The 23435-nt window shown below is 37.5% G+C and overlaps 1 protein-coding gene across 2 annotated transcripts in view; it reads right to left on the minus strand.

Annotated features, from left to right (window-relative positions):
* cog5 (component of oligomeric golgi complex 5) overlaps window positions 1–23435 on the minus strand; it is a 129943-nt gene that overhangs the window by 2403 nt on the left and 104105 nt on the right. For both annotated transcript variants that reach the window (XM_043713659.1, XM_043713660.1), the window contains 7 exons: window positions 16827–16937; window positions 15530–15592; window positions 11120–11223; window positions 10710–10941; window positions 6988–7064; window positions 2072–2198; window positions 268–347 (listed from right to left, as the gene is read on the minus strand). In XM_043713659.1, coding sequence (XP_043569594.1) covers window positions 268–347; window positions 2072–2198; window positions 6988–7064; window positions 10710–10941; window positions 11120–11223; window positions 15530–15592; window positions 16827–16937 — 794 coding nt within the window. The remainder of the gene's footprint in view (window positions 1–267; window positions 348–2071; window positions 2199–6987; window positions 7065–10709; window positions 10942–11119; window positions 11224–15529; window positions 15593–16826; window positions 16938–23435) is intronic.

Genomic DNA, 23435 nt, shown 5'->3' on the forward strand with positions numbered 1-23435 from the left:
GATGCAGCTGGGATAATCCAAGGTAAACATTGCCACCATGTTTAGGCACGCACAGTTGTACGAGAATAGCCATAAAATGAAAACTCACCAACTTATGTAATTTGTTGCATTTCAAAGCAAAACTGGGCTGAGTGATGAAAAGCTAGCATATCAATATTTTAATGCCCTTGACAGTATCTAGACTCCAATTCAGAATTTTAGAAAGCTCATTTCAATATGATGCAAATACATAATCATTCAGAATTGCAGAAACTATGTAATTACTACCTGATGAGAATTAGTCGATCCTTTTCTGATGGATGATCATCAAGCCATTGAGAATATCGAGCTATAGACCACTCTGCCCTCTGTAATTAATATCAACAGTTGTTACATAACTGTAATAATAAAGACAGTGAAATTGCAACATTAATTCTTCTACCTTTTTGTAATATTGTGTCAAAATAAAAACACATTCACTCGGTTCTGGATTCCTGATTAGGTTTAGTGTTTTAAAGCCGTTTGCTCAGTCATTTGAAACTAGAGATGAGACACACACTCTGACTTAACACTCCCATAATTTACTGCTGTTACGTCAATCCTTCAACGTATCTTTCAACAGCGAGGAAATATTCCGCCTTAATTAAATTATTATTATTCAAATATTAATGTAATTTATTCAAAACAGTGTATAATAATTTAAAGTTTGTGCGAAGATTTGTAGCTCGGGTGCTCGTTGTTGTGGTTCTGTTCGCCGAGCTGGACGTTTTTGTTGCAAACGTTTCGTCCCCTGGCTAGGCGACATCATCAGTGCTTGGGAGCCTCCTGCGAAGCGCTTCTTTGATGTTTCCTCCAGTGTTTATAGTGGTCTGTCCCTGCCGCTTCCAGTTGTCAGTTTCAGCTGTCTGGCTTGCCCTATGGCAGAGAACAGCCAGGGAATTCCTAGAGGCATGGCATTCATCCACAAACTCCATCAACAAACACATCGACCTGGACCCAATATACCAATCACTACAGCGGACAGCTGAAACTGACAACCGGAAGCGGCAGGGACAGACCACTATAAACACCGGAGGAAACATCAAAGAAGCGCTTCGCAGGAGGCTCCCAAGCACTGATGATGTCCCCTAGCCAGAGGACGAAACGTTTGCAACAAAAACTTCCAGCTCGGCGAACAGAACCACAGCAGTGTATAATAATAGATGTTTAAAATAAAATCAGTCCACATTTCCATAAATTTCTTTCCTAAATATTGTAAAATGATAGATTAACTACAGTGCAAAGTTTTTACACTTTGTGGTTCTTCTGCATAACCACAGGAGTTAGAATTATAGATTCCCTACAGTGAGGAAGCAGGCCTTTCGACCTATAGAGATTCGACACCAACCCTCTGAACAGCATCCCACCCAGACCCACCGCCTCCTTATATTTCCCATGGCTAATCCATCTAGTCTGCATGGGGAGCCAGAGGGTGGAATCGAACCCAAGTCCCTGGTGCAGTGAGGCAGCAGTGCTAACCACTGAGCTGCCCCAAGTTAAAGTGAGCTTTTTTTGGTGTCCTAGGAAAAATAGTATACAGGGAAAATGCAATATCGAAAATAAAGATTGAGGCATAAAACCTCAGGATCGGTGCAAGAATGTTAACTTTTAAGGGGAAGCTAAACTGAAACTGAAGTAATTAAGTTTAAAAAAAAAATCAGGATCTCTTTACAACTTGAGTGAATACTACTTTGAGAATCTAGTATATTAATAGTTATTGGAAGAAAAGGAGACCTAGCGTTACTATTACATCTTTGCAAAGTCTTAGTAGTTGACATCAATGATGATAATTTCCCAAAATCAACTAGGATTAACTTTGGTGGTATGGAAGTATATTTCATGAGGAATAAAACCTTTATTACGAATTTAAAGCAAGGTAAAAACAGATTCAACAAAAAACAAAGACAATTTGATTATGAATTTACATACCCATATCAACTGACACAAACAAAACCTTCACTACTGCTATAGTGTGACAATTAGATTAATTACCCAGAAAAGATAAAATTGAAAGTATTTTAGTAGTTTTTAAACTAGTCAGCTCTTTGAATACCTGGTGTGGTGGCTTTAGGTCAGGTGGTGCTCTGGTGAATAGGAAGTGAAGAATGGTACTGTATGGAACAATATCCCCTACAGCTGGGCTACTAGCAATATGCTCACTTGTCTGGAAGAGTAATGGTCTGTGAAATAGAAAACATTTCAATAAGATGTATACAAAAATCCTCTGAATAAAGTTCTAAAGGATTGAATTATAAGACTATTCCTACTATGAGGTGGTCTGTTTCCTAAGCAAAGCTTTCTGATATTTGTGCTTTAGTTTCACTCTTCCTGTGTAGCTTGCTCATTGCTTTAACAGCAAATTTATTGAAAAAATATGTTTGTGACAAAATATTTCATACATCTTATATACAGATGGAATAATATTGAAACTAACATGTATAAAAAGTATACTTCAAATAGACATAACATGTTTCCTCTAACCTATTATTCATATTTTACATTATTATACTTCCCACAATTTTATGAGTTATTTATTCAAATTGCAAGTACTTAAATCTTCATGTCTGAACTGTGATTCAGTGGTAGCACTCTGCACTAAGTTCAAAGGTTCTGGGTACAAATCCACTTTCGATCTGAGCACAATTCAGGTTGATGCTTCAGTGCAGTACTGAAAGAATGCTTTTGTATGTGTTGTCTTTTGGACCAGGTGCCTATCTGCCCTCTTAGCTGGATGTAATAGATTCTCTTGCTCTATATCAATGACTGGGGAACTCAAATCTTAATTTGAAATAAATATCACATTTTAAAAACAGATTATCTGTCTCTTCTCACTGTTTTAGGACCACAAAATCACTGCACATTTGCTTGAGCCATAACAGCATGGAAAGAATACTTTCAGCCCATCAAATCCATATGCTGGGACTCTGCAGCAATCTGGATAGCCCCTTTTATCTCACTATTCCTACAGCAAGTTTATTTGCCTCAACCCTCTACACTATCACCGATCACCTCTGCTTCCACCACTATTGTACACAGCAAGTTCTAGGTCATTATCATTCACTGTATAAGTTCATTCTTCACATTCCCCTCTGTAGCGGGATCAGATGGCCTGTATCTTAAGGCTTTAAAACAGAAAATAGCTAATGCCCCACTTTTTTCCCACAAAAGAGGGAGACAAAGTAGGAGTTAGCCTAACATCTGTCACAGGGAAACTACCAGAATATATTATGTAGATTAAAATAGGATATTTAGAAAATCACAATGGAGGATCAGGCAGAATCTATTTTATTTTGGGAAAGGGAAATTGTGTTTAACTAGTTTGAGTTATTTTGACAAATTAACAAGGCAGTTTATGTAGTGTCTTTTGGACCAGGTGTTGCTCTATATCAGGTGTTGCTCTCTCTCTCACTAAAACAGTGAGAAGAGACAGATAATCTGTTTTTAAAACGTGATATTTATTTCAAATTAAGATTTGAGTTCCCCAGTCATTGATCTAGAGCAAGAGATTTAGGCAGTTTATGTAGTGTCTTTGGGTTTCCAAATGACATTTCATAAAGTAGCTCCAAGTATTGTACACACGATAAAAGCACATGGTGGAGTAAGTAACGTTAGCATGGATGAAGGATTGGTTGATGATTTTGAAGGATGTTGATTGTTCTAGAGAGAGTGCAGAGGTGATTCACTGGGATGTTGTGACCGTACATCTGGTGGATATTGGGAGAATATTTTCTATTGTGATGGAGTCGAAAACTAGTGGTCACAGCTTAAGAATAGAGGTCCCCCTTTTAAAATGGAGATTAGATATGATTTTTTTTTCCCCATGTCAGAAGGTCATTACTTTGTGTAATTCTTTTCTCCAGGAAGCAGTAGAAACAGCCCTTCCTGTACCGTGAGTCAGTTTTGTTAACCAGCTCTGTATATGGTATATAACATTCTCTTAAAATCGAAAACTTTTAGAAAAGAGAGTTCAGATGAATACAACAATTATTTGGGTGCAGTAAATAAAGTTAGCACAGGTTTCTGGGTAAATTGTACTAGTAAGTTCAGAGTTTTGATGAAGGAGAATATCTCTATCAAATCTCAAGCAATTCTTTGACAGGGTCAGTTTGAGACTTTGGTGCATGCACACGCAAACTGAACTAATCCAACATATCTAAACACCCTTTTCACTCTTTAAGAGTTGATGAGGTATATGTGAACTTCCAAAAGACATCTAAATAAAGTCATGATTTGGAGGTGCTGGTGTTGGACTGGGGTGTTCAGAGTTAAAAATCTCACAACACCAGGTTATAGTCCAACAGTTTTATTTGGAAGCACTAGCTTTCGGAGTGCTGCTCCTTCATCAGTTGGTTGTGGAGTATACGATCATAGGACACAGAATTTATAGCAAAAGTTGACAGTGTGATGTAACTGAAATTATATATTGAAAAAGACTTGGATTGTTTGTTAATTCTCTCATATTTTATAATGGGCATGTTGGTTTCAGTTCTTTCATATGTAAATTCCAGAACTTTAAAGTTACATTCTCAAGTGAACTTTACCAATAGGTGTCATGTTGACCCAGGTGATGCACTGAAGGTGTGAGCCTGTCTATGTCCCAATGTTCAGACTGATTCTAATCTAACAAAGGGATTTACAGCATCTTACATAGATTCGTGCAGTTTTTGAGCAAAATAAAATGTAATTCTGCAAGTACAAATTCACTCCACAAACCTGTCTGTGTGTGTGCGCACAGGAGGATATGAGTGTCTGTGAGAGAGTATGTGTTATGAGTGTGAGTGTAAAGGGGTATAAGTCTGTGAGAGAGTGTGGGAGTGTATGTGTGAGCATATGAGAGAGAGTCTGCGTGAATGTATGGGTCTGTCTGCGTGTAGTGCAGTGGGGTCACCGCTAGTGTGACATGAACCCAAGGTCCCGGTTGAGGCCATTCCCATGGGTACCGAACTTGGCTTTCAGCCTCTGCTTGGCCACTTTGCATTGTTGCCTGTCCTGAAGTCCGCCTTGGAGGATGGCCACCTGAAGGTCGGAGGTCGAATGCCCTGGACCGCTGAAGTGTCCGCCTTGGAGGATGGTCACCTAAAGGACTGAGGTCAACTGTCCCAGACCGGTGTGTGTATGTGTGTCTGTGTCTATAACTTTAAGAAAGTTCTGGAATTTACATATGAAATAACTGAAACCAACGTGCCCATTCTGAAAGATGAGAGACTTAACAAACAATCCAGGTCTTTTTTCAATATATAATTTCAGCTGCATCACGCTGTAAATCTTTGCTATAAATTCTGTGTCCTTTGATCTTATACTCTACAACCACCTGATGAAGGAGCAACACTTCCAAATAAACCTGTTGGACTATCACCTGGTGCTGTGTGATTTTTAACTCTAAATAAAGTGCCACATAACAGGCTTATCAATAAAGCTTAACTCCCATGAAATAAAAGGGGCAATGGCATCATAGATTCAAAATTGGCCGGGATGGGAACAGAATAGTGGTGAATGGTTGTTTCTGGACTGCTGCGGTTCCCCAGAGATTGATGTTCTAACCATAATTTGCCGTAATCTATGTAAATGACATACTTTGGTGCCTAGGGCACAAATTCAGAATTTTCAGGTAACACAAATTTGCAAGTTTGGTGAACTGTGAAGAGGACATAGGCTGATGGGATGGATGGGCATGTTACAGAAGAAATAGTGGAGGTTACAACATTTAAAAGGCATCTGGATGGGTATGTGAATAGGAAGGGTTTAGATACGGTGGCAAATAGGACTAGGTCAGACTGGAATGTCTGGTCGGCACTGACCAAAGGGTCTTTTTTTTTGCTGTATGACTCGATAATAGGTTAGGGTTAATTTATACAAGTCTGAACTGATACATTTTGACAAGAAGAATGAGGAAAGACAATATACAATAAAGGATACAATTCTAAAGCAGTGTAGAAGCAATGAGAGCTCAGGTTATCATGTAAAAATCACTGAATTTGGCATGGCAGGCTTAGAATGCAGGTAGGCATTTGGGGCTATGGGTTTTTATAAATAAAGCAACAGTATACAAAAAAAAACACTAGTTTGATTTTAAATGGAATAGTGTGTCAATTCAAGAAAGCATCAGAGAGCATGGAAAAGATTTATAAAAATGATTCCAGGAATGAAGCACTATACTGTAGGGAATCTAATCTAAATGATGGGGACAGAGTGGCAAAGCTGGGCATATTCAGAAGAGACAGTGGAAAGGAAATTTGACAGATATTAAAAATTATGAAGGCTCTGGATGGAATGGATAGAGCGAAACCTTTCCCACTTTGAGAACACTAAAACAATAAGCAAAGTAATCAGAGGAGATATGAGTAAAGTCTTTGATTTAAAATTGTGAGTAATGTGCAGAATGCACTGATAGAGACTGTAGTGGAAGCGGATTCAATTGTGGATTTCAAAAGACAATTGGATAATCATCCAAAACGTAAAGAAAAATGTAGTGCAACAGTGAAACTAAAGGGGCACGGGACTATTTCTTACAGGGAACCAGCACAAACATGACAGGCTGAATTATCTCCTTCTGTACTGTAACCATTCTATGTTTCAAGAAACAACTGCCTTGATGTTTCTTGAACTGTCAGTTCATGGAAACACCTCAGGTTCCTGCTCTTATTTTGAAATACGTAATTATCAAAGAAAAACTAGGAATCATGTGATTTTGACTTGTATATAATATTCTGTGGAAAAATCTGATTAAAACACCACTGTGCATTATTAAATACATGTATTGCTTTTCACAGTTTTCTGACAATAATAAATCATTCATAAACATTACAAGATAGCTTATTTATGACGTCTCAAATATTCCTCCCAAATTTGTAATCTGAATAAAGTATAAAGAAGTCAAAATTCTTACATATTATTTCTATTAGTAATAAAAAGGTATCTATTCAGATGTAAACATACCCTTGAAACCCAGTTTGAGTAGAATGGACTGACCTGAATGATCTCAGTAATCGGTAGGATTTTCCTAGATCAGATACTCTTCTACAAAGGGGTGCCACTGCTAATTCCATCTATAAGATTGCAAGGTAATGTACAGAATAACAGAACATATATATTTGGTTATAAAACTAACCTTTAAACAAGTTTATTTTATTCCCTTGAACTCAAAATATCAGGTAATGTAATCTTTTTAAACAAGAAGGGAATTGGATACAATATGCCTTAAATATTTAATAAATTTAAGTAGAATCCAACTGTTGAATGGAATCACACATCAATACACAGGAACTTGACAAATACAGAATACACAAAAAACGTGTGTTGTGTCATTGTATGATAATGAGTAAAGATGATTAGATGTCATTACATAAAAATAAAGATGCTATTATCATACCAGCAAAAGAGTTATGTAAATAAATATTTAAGATCCAAACTACATCTGTCTTGTCACACTAATAACTACTCAACCTTAATAAGAGTAAGAAATAAGAGCAATAGCAGATCAAAAGCCTGCTCAACAATTCAGTACAATCACAGTTGAGCACCTGATGATTTCATTTTTCTATCCATTCCCCATAGCTCGATTCCCTGAGAGATTAAAAATGTCACATTTAAAATGTAAGGCTCAATGATGAAACATCCACAGTTAGAGTCTTTAGAGACGTACAGCATGGAAACAGACTCTTTGGTCCAACTCGTCCATGCCCACCAGGTATCCTAACGTAATCTAGTCCCATCTGTCAGCACTTGGTTTATATATCTCTAAAACTTTCCTATTTATGTACCCAATCAGGTGCCTTTTAAATGTTGTAATTGTACCAGTCTCCACCACTTCCTCTGGCAGCTCATTCCTTAAATGCACCATCCTCTGCATGAAAACGTTGACTCTTGGGTCCTTTTTAAATCTTTCCCCTCTCACCCTAAACCTATGCCCTCTTGACTCATCCCTCCAACCCAGGGAATAGGCCTTGTCTATTTACCCAATCCATGCCCTTCACGATTTTATAAACCTCTATAAGGTCACCCCCCAGCCTCCGACACTCCAGGGAAAACAGCCCCAGCCTATTCAGTCTTTTCCTATAGCTTAAATCATCCAACCCTGTCAACATCCTTATAAATCTTTTGTTTTTTACAAGTTTCACACCATCCTATAGGAGGGAAACCAGAAATGCGCACAATATTCCAAAAGCGGCCTAATCAACGTCCTGTACAGCCGCAACAAGATCTCCCAACTCCTATACTCCATGCTCTGACCAATAAAAGAAACTGTACTAAATGCCTTCTTCACTATCCTATCTACATGCGACTCCACTTTTAAGGAACGATGAACCTGCACTCCAAGGTCTCTTTGTTTAGCAACACTCCCCAGGACCTTACCATTAAGTGTAAAAGTGCCGCTCTGACTTTCCTTTCCAAAATGCAGCACCTCACATTTCTCTTCAGCCCTTAATCCATCTGATCAAGATCCCATTGTATTTTGAGGTAACCTTCTTTGCTGCCCACTACACCTCCAATTTTGGTGTCATCTACAAACTTAATAACTATATCTCCTATTTTCACATACAAATCATCTATATAAATGACAAAAAGCTGTGGACCCAGCACTGATCCTTGTGGCAAACCACTGGGCAAAGGCCTCCAGTCTGAAAAGCAACCCTTCACCATCACTCTCCATTTTCTACCTTCGAGCCAGTTCTGTATCCAAATGGCTAGCTCTCCCTGTATTCCAGGTGAACTAACCTTACCATGAGGAACCTTGTCGAATGCCTTACTGAAGTCCATATAGATTAGGTCCACTGCTCTGCCCTCATCAATCCTCTTAGTTACTTCAAAAAATTCAATCAAGTTAGTGAGACATGATTCCCACTCACAAAACCATGCTGACTTTCCCTAATCAGTCTTTGCCTTTCCAAATGCGTGTTAATCCTGCCCCCTCAGAATCCCCTCCAACAATTTGCCTACTACAGATGTCAGACTTATCAGTTTATAGTTCTCTGGCTTTTCCTGACCACCTTTCTAAAATAGTGGCACTATGTTAGCCAACCTCCAGTCTTCTGGCTAATATCTCAGCAAGCGGCCCAGCAATCACTTCCCTAGATTCCCAGGGAGTTCTAGGGTACAAATGATCAGCTCCTCGGGATTTATCTTCTCTTAACATTCCAAAGATTCACATGTAAGAAATTTCTCTTCATCTCTATTCTAAATAACCGACTCCTTATTCTCAGGCTGTGCCCTGTGTTCTAGAATCCAAAGCCAGGGATGAGCAACAAATGCATGTGCTATAAATGAGTTTTAAAAAAAACTAGCTCTTTCAAAAGTTGTATGTTTCAGGAAGATCACCTTTCATTCTTACAAACTCCAATGAGTGGAGATTTAATTTACTCACAGTATAATCCTCTCATCTAAAGAAACAATCCAGTGAATTATCGCTAAACTGCCTCCTAGGCAAGCATGTCCCCCCTAATATATAAATACCAAAACAGCACGTCTTTATAACTGAACAAACACCACACTTCAATCCCTTTGCAGTATAGGCCAACATGCCATTTGACTTCCTAATTACTTGCTACATCTGTACATTAACATTTTATGTTCGCAATAGGAGCATCCCCACATACCTCCGAGCATTAAGTTTAAGGTCCATAAAAACAATTCTGCTTTTCTATTCTTAGCATCAATATCACTGTTGTATATTTTGAACAGAGAAGTTATCCAAAAAAAGACTTACAATATGGACTAAATATTAACTTGGAAGCAGTGTTAAGTACAGGTTTCATGCTGGAAATTTCAGAATAATGGGTTGTGCACCAATCCTTCTAGATTTAATTGCAGGACCTGATTACCAATGTTGGTCTCAATTCCTCAGCTGCAAGCAGCCAGATTAACAGCCTAGTTGAATATTAGGTGGGGTAGCCTTTGGAATGGGGAGTGGAGAGTGCCAAGAAAATTAGATTAGATTATTAGATTCCCTACAGTATGGAAACAGGCCCTTCGGCCCAACCAGTCCACACCGACCCTCTGAAGAGTAACCCACCCAGACCCATTTCCCTAATGCACCTAACACTATGGGCAATTGAGCATGGCCAATTCACCTGACCTGCAGGTATTTGGACTGTGGAGGAAACTGGAGCACCCGGAGGAAGCCCACGCAGACACGGGGAGAATGTGCAAACTCCACACAGACAATTGCCCAAGGCTGGAATCGAACCTGGGACCCTGGTGCTGTGAGGCAGCAGTGCTAACCAATGAGCCACCGTGCCACCCCTAAAGATCTGAGACAAAATCAATGTCTCGTGTCAGCAAAGATCAGGACACAGAGAAAAGGAAAAAAGACTAAGATTGCAGATTAAATACATGATATCAACATAAACTTGATCAACTGTGACATAGCTCTGATACTATCTAAACCAAATGAAATTCTAAAAAGTCATAAATTGAGGTTAGGCAAATGAGGTATTCATTTAATTATTTCATTACAATTATTTATTTAATCTTCATAAAGAACACACTCTAATTCATTTTATCTATCAAGATACATATTTTGGAATTCCAGCTCTGCTTATTCTGTACTACTGCAACTGGTTCACCAAATAGTAATATTTAGCGTCATTTGTAATGATGCATCCTGTTATGCTGACACTAAATTTGTGCTATGGAATCTGAAAATAAAACCAATAGAGACAAAGAAGAAAATAATACCTGTTATTTGTTCTTACCTGTGCAAAATCTGCAGCTAATCTCATTTTACCTCCTTCCCCCAGTGATTTCAGTAGACTTGCATTACGGATAAATAGCTGAATAGCTCTCTGTGCAATATTTTCTGTACTGTCATAGATGAAATCCATACACTCGAAGTTTTTAAAGTAGTCATTCACGATACGTGATATAAAGCCTTGCAATTCTTTCATATAAAGAGAACATGGGATCTCTGGCTTCCCAGATGAAGACCTGTACAAATGTATATAAATCATTATTTAAACTATCCTTCCAGGAGAAAACAATCGCTTACCTAAATTCTAAGAATATTTTTATTTTTCCTTTATTTAAAGTGCGTTGTCAAATTCAGAAGAGCTTTACAATGAAGACATTCCACTTTAGGTTACCTAAACTTGATTTTAATAGTTACCCAGCAAAGTCTTCTTGGTGCATAGTGATAATAATAGCCTCAACTGAGTCTTCCACAGAATTTAGTAATGGCTGAACTGCATTTCCCATTAGAGCTTGAATTGCCTAAAGTGAAACAAAGATTTAAAATTTAAATTTGATGTTAACGATTTGCTAAGTAGCTTTTAATCATTGTTGGACTATTATTTTGCTTAAATTTGACACAAAAATATTTTCAGTAGCAGCAACCATAATTTGACTGAATTTTATATTTAGTTCGAGGGAGAGGGGAGTAAGTCCAACATTTTATTTTAAATTATATAAGCACAATTATGAGTGCATAAAAGAAGAGCTGGTTAAAGTGAACTGGCAAAATAGGTTAAAGGATATATCAACAGAAATGCAGTGTTGGATATTTAAGGGGATATTTGAGATTTGAAAGCATGGATACATTGCAAAAAAATTAAGATAAATTCCACGGGGTGGACCCACTATCCATAGTTAACTGGAAGGAGTAAAGATAACATCAAGCTTAAAAAAAAATTTCAAAGACTGAGTAAATGTTTGAAGCTGCAGGTGGACAACTACCCAGGTACAAATAGACTTCATCCTAAAAGTAGTAGCTATTGAAATTGATAATGCTTTGGTCTGAATTTTCCAAAACTCCCTTTATTTGGGTAAAATTACATGAGATTGCAAGAGAGCAAATTTAACTTCTTATTTTTAAAAAATGGAGTCAGAAAATAGGAAACTGTAGAACAGTTAGTTCAACAGCTGTCTTAGGAGAAATATTAGAAGCTATTATTAAAGAAATCATAGCAGGCCATTTAGATTAGTTTAAGCTAATCAGGCAATCAACATTGTTTTGTTGAAGATGTAGATCCCAGGCGCATTCCATTGATTATTTTGACCGATCTCGAAGCTGAGAGGTCCCGCCTGGGATCTACAATTTTCATTGTGAAAGCAAAATCATGTTTAATCAATATACTGGAGATCTTTGAAGAAGTAATATGTATTGTGATAAATGATGGATGGACTGTACTTAGATTTCTAGAAGGCATTTGCTAAAGCACCATATAAAAGGTTACCACAGAAAATAAAAACTCATGGTGAATGGGATAGCATATTGGCATGGATAGAAAATTGGCTGGCTAACAGAAAGCAAAGAGTAGGCATAAATAGGTCTTTTTCAGATTGCAGAATGTAACAAACAGTGTGCAATTTGGGTTGGTGCTAGGGTCTCAGCTGCTTACAATTTATATAAATGGCTCAGATGAAGGGAGCCGAATATATTGTTGCCAAATTTGCTGGTGACCTAAGAATAGGTAGGAAAATAAGTTGTCAAGAGCACACAGGATTACTACAGAGAAATACAGATTGGTAAGTGAGAGAACAAAGATCTGGCAAATGGAGTATATTGTGGGATAACAAGAATTGTCCAACTTTGGCAAAAGTGTAAAAAGGAAGCATATTTAAATGGTGAGGGATTACAAAGTTCTGAGATATAGAGCAATTTGGTAGCTTTGTGCATGAATCTCAAAGGGTTAGGAGGTATGAAGGTACAGCAAGTAATTAGGAAAATTAATTGATTATAATCTTTCACAAGGGGAATAGAATACAAAAGTAGGGAGGTCATGCTTCAGTTATACTGGGAACTGTTGAGACACATCTATTGTGTTCAGTAATGGTCACGTAACTTAAGAATGCAAATGTGTGGCAAACAGTTCAAAGAAGGTTACCAGACCAATACTTGGAAATAAGTGGGTTGTGTTACGAGGGAAGGTTGGTCAAGCTAGTCTTGAATCTGCAGTTTAGAAAAGTAAGGGATTACTTGATAGAAATAGAAGATCCTGAGGAAACACACAAGATCCTGAGGACTCTGGACAGGGTGGATGTGGAAAGGATATTTTTTGTTATAGGAGAATGAAGAACTAGGGATCATTATTTAAAAATCAGAGATTGCACATTTAAAACAAGGTGAACTGTCCTCTCAAAGGATCACAAGTCTTTGGAAGTTTTGCTGAAAAGGCGGTGGTAACAAAGTCCTTGAAAATTTTTAAGTTTAAGGAAGAGGGAGATATATTCTTACTGAGCAAGAAGGTGAAAGGTAATCAAGGGTTCTTGGGAATGCATATTTGATGTTATAATCAGATCATCAATGATCAAATTGAGTGGCGGAGAGGCCAAATACTATACACCTGTTCCTTATTTGTATGCCAAATAATTTGAATAATGATAACTGTTTCTCATTTCATAAAACTGCATAAGATTCAGCACAAATAGGCATAAAATAGCAAGTTCATGGAGAGATTACAAAAAAAGTGACATAGACGAGGAGTAGAAACACATGCCGATACAGGGGGAATCTGGATGACCATAAATGTCATATTCCTGTTTAAAAATAATAGATAAACTTAACAACAGACAGGACAGTTGTGGACTATCAATGGTGAAAAAAATTGTTTGAGACAATAATTCAGGCAAAATTACCTTGCTTTTGGGAAAGTATGGACTAATATTTAATAGGATGAACTTGAAGGAAAATCTTTTTTTTGGCTTGATTAAGTTCTTCTCATAAAACTTATGAGATTGAAGGGATAGTGGCAGGCAGCATCATACATGGCTAAGGCACAGAAAACAGGAGTGATGATGTTAATCTTTATAGCATTCAGTGTATTCCACAGGGTCAGTATTTGGACCATTGCTCTTTTCATATAACTTGGTGACTTCAATATGCAGGATATAATTCCAAAATGCAGTTAACAATACAGGAGATTGTGATAAAATTCAGCACAGTATAGACAGGATTGTGAAGCAGGCATATAAATGACAGTTGAAATCTAACAGTTTTGTGGAGATACTCAGAAGCTGAGGCTGTTTTCCTTAAAGGAGACTGCAAGGAAATTTTAAAAAAGGTATTCAAAATCATGAATGGTCTTGTAAGAGTAAATAAAGACAATGCATTTCCAATTGGCAGAAAGATTGATAACCAGTGGGTGCAGTTTTAAAGTGATTGAAAGGAGATCCAGAAGTGCCTGCGATAGGAAGGATGTTGACTTGAGAGGGTTCAGAAAACATTTACAAGGAAGTTGTCAGGGTTGGAGGGTTTGAGCTATATAGAGTGGCTGAATAGGCTGGGTCTATTTTCCCTGGAGCGTCACAGGCTGAGGGATAACCTTATAGAAATTGAAAAAATGGATAGAATGAATAACTATGGTTTTTTATGGAATGGGACGATTGGGCGCAGCCGTTTTTGCACGGTTGTTTGGGCACCAGCTGATTTGGCGCCAGACGTTTTGGCGCTAGGAAAAAAACATTGATTGATTCATCATCATTCAAAGGTAGAACTTTAACAAGTTTTAAAACTGTAACTGTATTGAAAAATAAAAACATGAAATTTTGTTACACTAAATCTGTCCATACAGACAGATTTACAAATAAAAAAATGTTCTTAGCGCCAGAACGTCCATCGCCAAATGGGCTGGCGCCCAAACAGCCGTGCCAAAATGCCAGTGCCCAAACGGCTGCGCCAAAACATACCAAACCCGTTTTTTTACCCCAGGGTGGGTTGGGGAGTCCAAAACTAGAGGGCATAAGTTTAAGATGAGAGAGAAAAGATTTAAAAGGGAGCTAAGGAGCAATTGTTTTCAGGCAGAGGGTGGCACATGTATGAGATGAACTGCCAGAGGAAGTGTTGGAGGCTGGTACAATTACAACATTTAAAAGGCATCTGGATGGGTACACGAATAAGAAGGGTATAGAGGGATGTGGGCCAAATGCTGGCAAATGGGTTCAGTTAGGATACCTGGTCGGCATGGTCGAATTGGATCAAAAGGTCTGTTTCCATGCTCTACAACTCCATGACTCTATGTTGCAGAATTTTTTTACAAAACAGTCCTAAAGGGTTGGTGAAATCAGATTTAATATTAACATCCACAAAGAATTGGATAAATGCTTGAAGGGAGAAATCTGCCAAGGTTATGAAGAAAAAGCAGGATTAAAATTAGTAAAATAATTCCAAGAAGCTGGCAAAAGCTGTTGTGCAGTTTCATATTATGATACATCAGAAATGTATTCCTGAGGATGGCTGTTAAGATATATTATTGAATCAGATGGATGAGATATATTTTGTAACAGTCCTGATCATGGCTCCTACTTCAGACAAGATGACAATGACATTTGCTCTTGGAATTTCCTTGGATGGAGTCTCTTCCAGTTGGCTACTGCAGCTATGGTGGAAGATCAGCTATCTTCACAGATAAACTGTGTAAACGAGATTTCAATAATGCAAGTGTAAATTCCTGATTTGATTTTTCTACTCAGTTAAAAAAAACCCAAAAGAAAAACCAAAAACAGTATTGCATTCCTTCTGTTAATGTCATGAATACGAAAGACACAGTAATACAATAGCCAGAAAGTGCTTGCAATTTACCTCCAAAGCCATTCTAATTGTTTGTTCAGCAGCTGAAGGTAAAGAGCTCAATGTAGATAATACCTGGAAATGCAAGCATAGATAAGTAAACTTGGTATGGTCGGTTTGAATACATATCTCCTCTCAATTCCCTTTCACTAAACTTAGACACTCAAGTTTATGAACTTAGTAACTGTATTTTGTACCTTATCTAATATATTTTTAAGAATAGAATTCTTAAAATTGCACTGAAAATTCCAAATGTCAACAACAATTAGATGAAATTTTGACTAAGACTACGACCATATGATGAAGAAAGGAAATAATATCATGGGTTTTAAGACTGCAATGAGGAGAGTTCTTAAAGGGATACTATTATCTTCTTTCTTTTTGAAGATTGCATCGTATGTTCTGTGAAGAGTAAATTATTGAGAAAAAATAATGACCATCGCCTTTGATCGCCGCATGACCAAATTTACTAATTATTGAGCACTTGCCTATTGCACTTCTGTTAAAAGCAGGCTTAGTTTGATAAAAGTGTTAGAACAAATAAATTAATTATATGATGGTTCTACCAAAACTACATCTCCACCTACCACTGACAGGACTTTGAGAAATCTTTTCACACCCATTCTCACAGCCCAACCTCACCCCAAGGCAGGAAACACTGGCCAAGCTTTAAAAACGCTTCCACATTTACATAGCAGTAAGATTTGGTAAACTGCATAATTTCTTTGCCTGAAATTTGTAAACGCTGATTACTAAGAGAACAGATGTGGTGATACATTCTGGGGTTTCAATAGGAAGCTTGCTGATGATCATTGAGACAGGGTCCCCTACTTGCTATCTCTCCGTTTTCTGTCATCATACCCAAGCATGAAGATGTCATGGCATATGCTAAAAATGTAGAAGAATATTTTGTGTGTGTTTTCTTTTTAAATATCTTTAATAAAGGATCATCAATTCCCTATTCTGTCTCATTTTGTTTCACAGCAAGAATGAGTTCTCTCTATGCTGCAGCAATACCAGTGAGGGTGTATCCAGTATTTTTGACTTGGAAATCTGACTTGGAATCTACACTATTATGTCAGGAGAAAATCTCAGTTTAATGCAATTTTACAGTGAATCTGCTCCAGGTGAAAGTTCAGCCCTTACGGCTAAATTGAAAGTCTTCACTTCAATATTATTCCAGGTTAAGGAAAAGTAGACATACAATACAATAACCTATGTCATTCATTATTTTTCACGGTTGTTTAAAGCAATTATAATAAATAAAAATGAATAAAGTTGACATTCAACAATAAATGTCAACTCTTACCTTCAACATTAACTGATTCAATTTGTATAATGAATTCACCACTGCTACATTCCTTCTCTGACCCTCGGTCAGTGGCCCAATTACTTGACTAGCATCACCCTGTGTGGACAACTGCAAAAACAAATTTTTTAAATTGTCTAAATTAGGTACAACAACGTTCCTGTATTCTCATTCTTTCAACACAATGTAAATCAACAACCAAAATGTAAATCAACAAGAATGTCTTCTAGCTGGACAAGACTGTTTGGTTTTCATCAAGATTTTTAGATCACAGGTTTTGTTCAACGTGCTTCCCACACTTCACTTACAGTCATAGAGTTATAGAGATGTACAGCATGGAAACAGACCCTTCGGTCCAATCCGTCCATGCCGACCAGATATCCCAACCCAATCTAGTCCCACCTGCCAGTTTGACCAGGCAGATGGAGTATACGGCATGACTGAGAAAGTTTAACATATACTGCATCACCAAGACAGCCTATTTGAATTCTACTACCTTGATCCATATCTACCTTATTCTCACTGCCACTGAAATCCTCAGTCACACTTTTATTGCCATCAAATATAACTACATCATTCGCTGCCTCCCAAGTTTGAATTGAGAGTACTATACTATGATTTCCCCCTCTGTTCCCATCAAAAGAACGTTTAGCTATTGTGTTCCTGGTTACTAAGATTTTCTCCTTAAAATTCCTAGCCTTGTAACATTCACACAACTTTCAAAAGACTCCTTACATTCTGTGCGATTAATGACACTGTTGATCGCCTCACCCAATTCCTCTCATTTTCTGCTCAGATTCTAAATCCATTATCAACTTGCAAATTGCCTTACATACACATACTTACTTAGGACTTTCATGGAAGATATGGTATGTTGCTGTTGAAGTATGAATATGAAAACCAGGAAAATTAAACACTCAGGTTAAATTAATATGAAAGTAGAGTTGCATTCACATTAACTTGGGAATCTTACACATCAAGAAATAAGTAGGAAATTTGGACAGGATTTTCCATTTTGGGTTGAGATTCCAACATAGGCACCAAATGCAGATCTCAACCTTGAACCATGATGGGGGCAACAATCCAATAAATATTTTTGTTACACTGGCAAATTATCGATCAGAAGGTACGTTTACATTCTTACTAGCTCTCAAAATTTGAGGCATCCTCTCAGCATCTTTAAACACTTAAAAATACAAAATAGCCACTCTATTTCTTTCTCCCTCAGGAGATTTCTGCCAGCTATTCTTTTAACTAACATATTCCACATTCTTACCATTCTATGAACATTTCTCCCAACATTCCCATTCAATTTATTACTGTACTTTACTTGACTTTGCAAAGGATTCACAAATTTTTGCATTTGTACTATAAATTGGGCATGGAAGTTGGACATTGCTCTGTAGTTAAAATAGTAGACAAGTTTTGTAACTTGAAAATCAAGTAGGATTGTGTGGTGCACATTTTTAGCTGCACAAAAGAATGGTGCTTTTAGAATAGTGACGTTATGACATTATGAAACACAACGGCAAAAGAAAGCTTTGAACTTAGGAGAAGTTGCCTGATGACAGCCCTCAGATTGTTACAGATCTGTGTATGCACTGCAGCCAAAGATATCCAGAAGTCAGCAACATCTTCCTGTTTGAATGAAAAGACAGAAAACCTAAAGACTCTTAAAAATAAATAATACTGATATAAGACAAAAACCTATGTCACTTGATCATCTATCAAATCGAAGTATGACCATCAGTCTACAGACAATATATCATAATTACTAAACTGAAAAGAATAGAGAGCAGTAACTCTTCCTTTTGTGGTCTGGACTTTTAATCTACAGATTTTTTTTCACCTGTAATATCTGTATCAAACTATCTATCTTCTGTCCATGTTACAGAGTAACAAATTATACACTTAGGATTTTAAAGGGATATAATTTAAGTTAGGAAGAGAAAGTGAGGTCTGCAGATGCTGGAGATCAGAGCTGAAAATGTGTTGCTGGAGAAGCGCAGCAGGTCAGGCAGCATCCAGGGAACAGGAGAATCGACGTTTCGGGCATAAGCCTGAAGAAGGGCTTATGCCCGAAACGTCGATTCTCCTGTTCCCTGGATGCTGCCTGACCTGCTGCGCTTCTCCAGCAACACATTTTCAGCTGTAATTTAAGTTACACAATAGTGGATTAGCGACTTTTTCTCTGCCATTTGTTAAATAGGTTTTCTTACAATAAATAGAACTATTTTCCTGTTAATGACAAAACCTGGTGCGAATTACTTTTGACTTCAGTGTAAAGTAAATTCTATCACCTTGGTGATTCGAATGTATTTTTTTTACATTTGTGATGGCTTGTAGAATAGTGAGGACCTTTTGCCTGAAACGTCGATTTTCCTGCTCCTCGAATGCTGCCTGACCTCATATGCTTTTCCAGCACTACTCTAATCTAGACTGTGATCTCCAACATCTGCAGTCCTCACTTTCACTTTGTGGACTAGTGGGGCTAGTTTATCGGCAAACCTTTCCCAATTAAGTCATAATAATTTCTAGCTTTAGATGCAGCCACAAGTGGATACATTTTCACAATATCTAGATTATTTTTGCTATTAAAAGAGACTATTAAGTATCGAGAGTGGATGCAAAGGAACATTTAGTAGACAGTGACCAATGACGAGGAGCATTCCAGAGAAAAAGATAATTAATCAGGCAAATGAGAATCAAACACTGGCAGGTAAACTAACTGAACAATGAGCAGTCTAAACAGAAGATGATTCAAGTACATTACTGACCACATAGGGCAGGAAAAATAAATTCAGAGTTTCCTGGATATCAAAAGGATGCAGTAAAATGAAGCAGAAAAGAGTATGACAATATGACACATCAGATTGATAATGTAAATGTGAATAATATTGAATACACAAAGAGAGCGAAAGAGAGAAATATCACAGAAGCACCAGCAATAATAATAATCTTACAATAATCCTCAGATATAAAGATGGTGTCACTGGAGAATTCCAAATAATTCCTCCTTATTTAAAATGGGGGCTAGGATAAACCCAGCAACTAGAGTCAGTTTAAGCTCAGTGGTAGAGAAACTTTTAAAAATGATAACCTGGGATAAAATTAGCAGTAGCTTGGACAAAGCTAGACTATTGAAAATGGTATAAAACTTGGTACAAAAAGTATTGTCAACTGTGACAAGGAGAATGATAGATTTCAAGAGGTAATAGGCTGGGAAATGGAGAGATGTGGCAGATGAAATTTAATGCAAAGAAATGTAAAGTGATACATTTTAGTCAGAAGAATAAAGAGAAGCAAAATAAAATCAAGGATATGAAACAAACTAATTAATTAACTGCATAAATAGAGATTAATAGGTATGACCTTATAGTCATTATGGAAACATGGTTAAAAGATGATCAAAAATGGGCACTAAATATTCATGATTTGTGACTTTTCAAAGGACAGGAAGGAGGATAGGGTAGTGGGTAACTTCATTAGCATGAAGTAGAACAAATATATTAGCAAGAAATAATCTTGGATTCGAAATGCAGAATCGACATAGGTGGAGTTACAAAATAACAAGGGAAGATGACACTGGTGGGAGCAGTCTATAAGCCCCTAAACAGGAGCTATACTGTCGATCGATAATCAATCAGGAGGTAATGAAGACATGTAAAAATGGCAGCACATTAATCATGGGTGACTTTAATGCTCCCAAACTTTGGGAAAATCAAACTGACAGAGTTAGCAACATGGGAGCATTCAAAGACTACATTTGGGACAACGTCCTTTTGTGGATCAAAACAAGGATGAAGCTATTTTGGATCTGGTAATTGATGCTCCCTCTAAGCTGTGTGCATACCAACCGGCATGTCAATGCATTGATTTCTGGTTCTGCAAGTCATTCCCAAGCACGCACCTCAGACCCACTAGTACATGGGCGGCACGGTAGCTCAGTGGTTAGCACTGCTACCTCACAGCACCAGGGACCCGGGTGTGATTCCCACCTCGGACGACTGTCTGTGTGGAGTTTGCACATTCACCCAGTGTCTGCATGGGTTTTCTTCGGGTGCTCCGGTTTCCTCCCACAATCCAAAGATGTGAAGGTCAGGTGAATTGAATTGGCCATGCTAAATTGCCCATAGTGTCAAGGGTAAACGTGGGGTAGGGAAATGGATCTGGGTGGGTTGCTCTTCGGAGGTTCGGTGTGGGCTTGTTGGACCGAAGGGCCTGTTTCCATACCGTAGGGAATCTAACCTAATCAAGTCAGAATTTTTTTTTCGAAAAACTCTGGACCAACTCATTTCCAGAATAAAAGATTACTTTTGTTTTAAAAAAATTCACTACAGTTTGTTTTGGTCAGCTGTGGGGGTGGGGTGGGGGGGGAGCGCTCTGCTCAGCTGCGTGTGAGCTAAGTGAAGTGTTTTCCTGAAAAGCAGAACTACACATATCTATGGGTCTGCTTCTGAAAATATTTTTGGTCTTTAGATCTTTTCAGTTTTCGGACAAACAAATAATTGATACCCCAAAAGAAGGATCTCTGACAAATGACAGCATTATTTAACTTCACAGCTAATCTTGAAGTATTCAATTGATGCAATCATAAGTTTACTAGGAGATCATTAAGTGAATATGGGTTTAAAAAAATGAACAAACTATTGGAAAGTTAGTAACAAAAAGTGCAGTGAACAAATCGGATTAAGAAAAATTCAGCATTGGTGAGAGTTGGATGACATGGCTGTCTACAGAGTGTATATGCAAATTATATATATCTCAATTTTTTTAATTGATTTGTAGAATTTTAATTTGAAAAATTAAAAAGTCTGGCATTTTGCAATAATTCATTTGTTCTGATTTTTGTGAACATGACATTCCTTGACATTTTTTTAAAAAATATTCCAGAGATCTGAAGAACAGTCATGGGACTTGAAACCTAAGCTCTGTCTTTCTCTCTCTACAGATGCTGCCAGACCTGCTGAGTTTCTCTACCACTGTTTTTTATTTCAATTTCCTAGAATATTAGGTAGATACCAGGCTGTAGCTGTAGGAACAGCGACATAAGGGTGTTAGTTAGTTCTGGGGTTCCTTCGTCGGTGTATAGTTGGAATATTATCAAGTCCGCAGCATTTGTTATATCCAACACTATCAACTATTTAAAGATCTCACATGGAATAAATTGATTTGGCTGGAGACTGGTATCTGTGATGGCAGGATTTCAGGAGGAAGGAGAGATGGATTGAACACTTGGCACTTCTGGCTAAAGGTGTTTGCATATGTTTCATCCTAGTCTTTTGCACAGAAAAGCCAGATTCGCCTCATCATTGAAGGTAGCGATATTTGTAGATCTCCTCTTCATGTTAGTTGTTCAAATGTCCAATACAATGTACTATGGTTGTGACAAATGCTGAGCTTTGATATGATCGGTTAAATGTGGGATCATTTTGCTTTCTCACATCTGCAACTTAGCATGAATATAGCCCTGTAGTTATAGCTTCACCAAGTTGACACTTTATTTTTAAGTATGCCTAGTGCTCCTTTTTAGCATACTGTCTTGCACTCTTCATTGACGTAGGCCTAATCTCTGGGTGATGGTAATGGTAATGGATAGAATGAGGGATATATTAGGTAATGAGTTTATATACTGTGCTTAAATACAATTCTGCTGCTGCTGCCAGAGGACCAAAGCACCTCCTAAACACGTGAAGGTGCAAGATATGTTCTGAATCCATCCAAGTTAGCACACATAGCACAATGGTGATAATGCCCAGACTGAGGATCGGAGATAGTCATCATAATATCATAATCATCATATCTACAATTGCTATCATGGTCAGCTACATCTACAACAGATAGATTAGCAAAGCAAAAGCTTTTCCTACAACCTGCCGCATAACCAATCTGTAGGACTTTGTATTCTCTGTTAATAGTGGTTTGGTATAACTGAGTGCTTGCTAATTATTTCAGGGGACATAAAAGAGTCAACCACTGTAGGTGTGGAGTCACATACAAAGAACAGCTGATTTTCCTTCTCATAAAGGAGATTAGTGATCTAAATAGTGTGGTCATATAATAGTCACCATTATTTAGACTAGCTTTTTATGTCAGATTTATTCATGTTAATTTAAATTTCACCACAGTGGGTTCTGAACTTGTCTCTGAAGTATTAGTCTGGCCTCTGTATTATTAATTCAGCAACAGTATAATTATGCTATTGTTTCCTATACCACTACGCTGCTTCCTACACCATTGCCAGGTCCTGAATTTTATATGCTGTAAGAATAGGCGTTTGCATGTGGTCTAGCCCAATGGGACAATTATAAAAAAAAGTATAGCAAGCTTGAGGATCTTATCTGCTAAGAACCAAAACAAACTTAGACAAATTTCTTCAGTACAAAACTAAGGATGCTGAAAACCTGAAATAGAAACAAGCCATTCTGATGAAAGGTCATTGCAACTTGAAACACTAATTCTGTTTCTTTCCACAGATATTGTCTGACATGTTGAGTATGTCTAGCACTTTTATTTAAAATTTAATCAATATTTAAGCAGGATCAGAAAGAATAATTTGATGTCAGTTCCAGGGAAGATTGAATTGACAGTTTAATGCTGGCCATTAAT

Source organism: Chiloscyllium plagiosum, chromosome 23 (genome assembly GCF_004010195.1).
Source record: "Chiloscyllium plagiosum isolate BGI_BamShark_2017 chromosome 23, ASM401019v2, whole genome shotgun sequence".
Classification (NCBI taxonomy): Eukaryota; Metazoa; Chordata; class Chondrichthyes; order Orectolobiformes; family Hemiscylliidae; genus Chiloscyllium; species Chiloscyllium plagiosum.